Below are 5,831 nucleotides of genomic sequence, written 5' to 3'. Positions count from 1 at the left end.
TAGTAATAAAGTTCACTACACTGTGTCTTAGTTTAGATGGAGAGACTATACTATTGGTGGATGGTACTAAAGTTCACTACACTGTGTCTTAGTTTAGATGGAGAGACTATACTATTGGTGAATAGTAATCAAGTTTACTACACTGTGTCTTAGTTTAGATGGAGAGACTATACTATTGGTGGATGGTACTAAAGTTCACTACACTGTGTCTTAGTTTAGATGGAGAGACTATACTATTGCTGAATGGTGATACAGTTCACTACACTTTGTCGATGTTTAGATGGAGATACAATACTATTGTTGAACGGTAATAAAGTTCATCACACTGTTTCTGTATGTTTAGCTGTGGTCCTGGTGGAAGGAGAACGCTCTAGGCTTTGGTGTCAGCAATGCCAGTCTTGTTCATCTTTCCCCAACTCTGGAACGCGTAGTTGTCCAGTCCTAAGAGAGAAAACAGAATCCACTAATCAAAACGGTGCCACAATCTACAGACCCATAATAAGGCCACGTAGACTTACTGTAACAGTTAGATAGCATCCACGGAGCGCAAGGTCTAGTGCTAAACTAGAAATCATTTTTCCTAGTTTGACTAGTGGGTAGTATATGTGACATTGCTTTATACAACGACTTGTCAAGACTTGCGATTTTACATATACCGTCTAAAGCAGAAATGGTTTGCAAGAAAGATGCTAATTTAGTGTACTTTTCTTTCTTGGATGAAACATATAGATGCAGAGTAACTGATTCAATTTCTACTATACTGATTACAAGTTGGTATCAATTATTATCGTGTCACAAAGTGATAGAACAAAACTACAGGACTTACCGACAGTGTCGTCATCACGCTTCTTCCTCCCTAAGGCCAGACCGCCCCGTTTCTTCACCAGAACACCGGCCACGATCAGAAGCACCATGATCCCGGCAACTCCAACAGCCGCTCCCACCGCGGTACCCAGCGGCACTCCAGCTGGTCCTGTGGAACGAGGGACACCATTCTTATGTCTTATTCATGTTTTAAAGTTTGCTTTGAGGTTCAGTTTGCCATTTTTCTCACCATTAAGAAACTAGAGGTAAAGGTGTGCTTGTGTGTGACCTTTGTCTATTGATGCTTGATGGTGAAAAAAATGGCAAGATGAAGCTCAAAGCAAAGTTAATAAGGACCAGACTTTAAAGTCGTCCCTCTTGCTGGTGTGTTACGCCGGAGGACGCTTATACCGGCTATACCGATACCGATACCGATCTTGCAGAGTGATGCAAATATGGCTTGCACCATTCTACCTCCGTGCTTTCACACATTCAACTGTATGTTTAGAAACCCAATGTTCAGGAGCCGGTTACGTATGGCTAGCTTCATGAGCAATCATTTAACAAATGGGTGAATTTTTCGTCTTCGTTAATGCCGGTGGAAACGTTCGCTTATAATGTACCTGTTCCTGCTTCTCCGGACTGCACCTGGAAGGGTCCTTGGGTGATGTCCGCCCGCTTGTCCCTGCTGCTCTCCCGGCGAACCCTCCCATCCGTCCCGTCCGAGACGGCTCGCCTGCGCCGTGCTGCTGGTGGGATGCAGCCCTGTTTGCACCGAGAGTCAGGGTCGTCCTTGAAGCAGATGATCATGGTGCAGTGGAAGTACACCTGCAAAATAATGGAATATGACAGTCAGGAACAGCATTGAGCTCGAGCAGACCCAAACCTTCGCCAAGCTTTTTGAAACATATGTTTCCTGTTGTTGCTGTTCTATCGTTTCAGCTGACCCATCATTTGTGTTGGTGCATGCATGTCCTCAAACTCATGATACCGAAAATTTGCTTTAGAAGAGCTTGTCATTCAGATATATGACATAAGCCACTGAAATTATCACCAAGCATTTAACCATCCATATCTTCCCCATCCACCAGTAACCACAAAAGTGGCAGCTTTGAAACACTGATTGTATTCTACCAGGCTGGGGTCGAGAGCGTTGGGAAACGCGAAGGCGTCCACGCCGTAGCACAGGGCCTTGTCGTTAGAAAGGTCATTGTCCTTTTGTAGAGTTTCATCAACCTGACAGCTGCAAATTCAGATGGAACAAGTCATTTATAGCCAAACTCTTTCATACTGTAAGGTAACTCGTGATTGCCACAATATTGCATGAAGAACCAAGCAACCAACCAAGCAACCAACCAACCAAACCACTAAACAACCAACCAAACCACTAAACAACTAAACAACCAACCAAACCACTAAACAACTAAACAACCAACCAACCCACCAACCAACGTATATCACTAACAATGAAACAAATGAGAAAAAAATCCAAGGTACTCAACAAAGCTTCCACCCAACTAGCCAATAAACCATGACTGTCAGCTAGCCATCCAACAAACCAAGCAACAAACTTACCAACTATGCAGCCAAATTCACCCACCTACCACAACCAAATGACCAGCTAGCCGAGAAACCGGTCAGCTAGCCAGCCAGCTCGTTACTTAGTAGCCAGACATCAAACCAAGCAACAAACTAACTAACTAGGCAGCCAAAATTATCCACCTGTCGCAACCAAACAACTAAAGTTCTAAGTAATCAAATATTTAAGCAAATGTAGTCAAACACGTACCCATCGGCGATGATTCTGACCCTAGGAGAGTCGTCAGGGCTGGTGGTGGGGGTGGAGACACAGTCACGGGCGAACAGCTCCAGGTTGTCCAGCGATGACGTCACGCTCAGGCCGAAGTGAAGACGGTCAGATGGTGAGACCTGTGCGGTGTACAAAAGCAGTTTCTTTCTTTTCATTGAGCTTATTGACATGCCGTTTAATTTCTTTTTGGGAATAATCTTCGAGGGACCGTCAAACAATACAAATACATGAAACAAATATACACATAAGTACAGATTTACGCACACAGACTTTAAGAATTAAGAATCGAGAACTAAGAATCAGAGGTCAGATCAGAGAACTAATAATGACTAAAATGGTCAAATCAACTAATCATCAATTAAGTGAAGGCATAATACTTGGTTTTACTAAAATCGGTAAAAATTTTAAAATATAACTGTATACCATATCATCAGGATTAAAGCCGTTAAGTTGAATCAAATTGATCAATTATTTTTTCATTTCGAAGATGTCTTTCTTTGGTGTCAGAACACAATAAGATTATAAAGAGACTGGTAAAGCTAAGATAAAAACTCGCTAACCTGAAGAGGGAAGTCAGAACTCTTGTAGGTTGAACTGAAGTCTCCCGACGTGAACATATGCATCTCCATGGTGAAGCTGTTGTTGGCGTCAATGATTTGAAGGCTGCAAGAAGATTGCAAAAACTGGTTAAAGAAGCAGTTAACCTGAACCTTCCTCGGAGCTTCTGACTGGAGTTCTTCTTCTCTCCGCTTTTAGCCGTATAGATACCCATATCCTGTGTCCTACAAACCTGAGGAACTTATTTTAGTTGGTCTTATGCATGTTTATGCCGCAGGTAATGTCTTACCGAGGAGAGGGGATGTTATACATGATGTCGTTGCCCTGGGAAACTACGTGCTGACGGAGGAACTCGCACTGGAAGGGCAGGTTTACCGGCTGGTTACGCACAGCGCCGTTGGCCTGTGTCACTCGTTTGGCAATGACATCGTTTGAGAAGATGAATTTGTCGTCTCCTGACGTCTGAGGAAATGTAAGAGGCAACCAGAAGATGCGTCAATTAAAAAGGGATAAAGCACGGAACGTCAATTCAGTCGGCTTAAAAAAGGTACCTATCATTTATACAGAACAATTTTAAGTGAAATTGTTCACAGAATTTTAAGTGAAGCGAATTGTTTCAGACCATGTCCATTTTACATGTACAGTAGGTCACAAAAAATTCCAAAGACTACCACTTGAGTTAACAACACTCTAAATGTAATTACCGTCCTGTATCACTCCTCCCTACCTTGTCAAAGGTCCTCGAAAAAATTGTATACAAACATCTTTATAACCATCTCTTTTCAAATAATCTTATTTATCATCTCCAGTCTGGTTTTATACATGGGGATTCAACTGTGTGTCAGTTAGTTTACATTTGTCACACTATCCTTAAGGCTTTCGAGGAAGGGAAAGAAGTTCGTTCTGTGTTCCTTGATTTTTCGCGGGCCTTTGACAAGGTATGGCATTCCGGTTTAATTTTCAAACTGCAGCAAAATGGAGTTGACGGTCCCTTACTAAACTGGATTCACAGTTATCTAAGTGACCGGTCCCAGAGAGTTGTCATAGATGGACAGACTTCTACCTGGTCCAAGATCGGCGCAGGTGTTCCCCAAGGCTCTGTGTTAGGACCATTAATGTTTATCATATATATAAATGACATTGTAGATAACTTAAATTCTTTACCCTTTTTATTTGCGGATGATAGCTCCCTACTTGACGTAGTTGATAACCCGACCGCATCTGCATATAGGCTTAACTCTGATTTGAGTAAAATTCTGTCTTGGTCCAAAAAATGGCTAATGGAACTAAATCCATCTAAAACTGAAGAGATGTCATTTTCTACTAAAAGATCCCCTATCACCCACCCTCCTCTTTATCTTGGGTCGTCTACAATTAATTGTGTCCCACACCATAAACATATTGGAGTTATATTGACCACCAATATGTCTTGGCACAACCATATTATTCAGATGTTAGCCAAAATATCCAAACAGGTCACTGTACTTCGTGGTTTAAAGTTTAAATTACCTCGCAATGTTTTAGAAACCATTTATAAATCATTTGTCCGTCCCTGTTTGGAATATGCAGATGTGATCTGGCATGGCTGTACTGCTGAAGACTCCGCTCTTGTTGAAAGAATCCAATATGAATGTTCTCTTATCGTCTCAGGAGCAGTTAAAGGCTCTTCTTACTTATCTGTTTGTCAAGAACTGGGTTGGGAGTCTCTTTCTAGCAGACGGCATTTTCATCGCTTATTTTTATTTCATAAAATAGTTAATGGCCTAACACGGAGATATCTTTTTGACTTAATCCCCCTGAAATTTCTCAAACCACTCTGTACAATTTAAGAAATAGTAACGACTTTCGACTTTCGTTACAATTTACTAATAGGTTTAGTAGATCTTTTATACCCTATTGTTTAAGTCATTGGAATGAACTGGACCTGGAAGTTCGTTCTTTACGATACTCCTTGTTCCGAAAACACCTTATTAGATTAGTACGCCCCCTTTGTCCCCCACATCACAATTGTGGCCCCCGTTACACCTGCGCCCTTCTAGTTCGGCTCCGCATCGGCACCTGTGCTCTCAATCACAGTTTGTTTACCCGAGGACTCTCTACCAGTGCCTCTTGTAGATGCGGGTGTCGTTGCGAATCTGTCATGCACTTCATGCTACATTGTCCATTATACAATAATGAGAGATCGGAACTTTTTGGTAATCTTGCAGATTTACTTGGTCATCTTGTCAACCTTAATAATATGTCAGATAATGCTAAACTGCACTTCATTCTTAGAGGCTCCTCAATGTTACCCTCTATGTACAACTTTAAAACGATGCAACTCACTCAGGTTTACATTGGAGATACCAAGCGCTTCTAGCTGTGCTTGACTGTTTCTAACAGTCAATTAGATATAGAAGTCCAAATACTACGTAAGTGTTAATGGGCCTAAATTCTCCTCCTAGCTCTGATTGGCGGATGTTTTTCCGCCAATGAGATATAGGAGGTTACCATGTTATCTTATCTTTCAAATAGCTCTGTTAGCATTTAATTTAATATTTTAATGTCTTGGGGTGGTGGGACTACGGCGCACATGTCAACTTTGTATATTTAAATGTTAATTGTACCTTTTTGTGTGTGGCGCTGTTAATATAAGTTGTTAACTTGAGTGCAGCGTCAC

The 5,831-nt window shown here is 41.6% G+C and overlaps 1 protein-coding gene across 1 annotated transcript in view; it reads right to left on the bottom strand.

The window, feature by feature from the left end:
* Window positions 1-343: 343 nt before the first annotated feature.
* Window positions 344-5,831, bottom strand: part of LOC109475900 (ZP domain-containing protein-like) — a 6,411-nt gene continuing 923 nt past the window's right edge. Inside the window, exons 4-10 of the mRNA XM_019776721.1 lie at window positions 3,462-3,634; window positions 3,175-3,277; window positions 2,594-2,733; window positions 1,939-2,047; window positions 1,448-1,632; window positions 827-1,002; window positions 344-441 (exon numbers count right to left, since the gene is read on the bottom strand). Of these exons, the coding sequence (XP_019632280.1) occupies window positions 371-441; window positions 827-1,002; window positions 1,448-1,632; window positions 1,939-2,047; window positions 2,594-2,733; window positions 3,175-3,277; window positions 3,462-3,634 (957 nt within the window). The 3' untranslated portion in view covers window positions 344-370. The remainder of the gene's footprint in view (window positions 442-826; window positions 1,003-1,447; window positions 1,633-1,938; window positions 2,048-2,593; window positions 2,734-3,174; window positions 3,278-3,461; window positions 3,635-5,831) is intronic.

The sequence above is a fragment of the Branchiostoma belcheri genome, unplaced genomic scaffold, assembly GCF_001625305.1.
Source record: "Branchiostoma belcheri isolate BF01 breed outbred unplaced genomic scaffold, Haploidv18h27 scaffold350, whole genome shotgun sequence".
NCBI lineage: Eukaryota > Metazoa > Chordata > Leptocardii > Amphioxiformes > Branchiostomatidae > Branchiostoma > Branchiostoma belcheri.
Note: the sequence above shows the minus strand (reverse complement) of the source record. Positions and strands in the feature narration are given on the sequence as shown.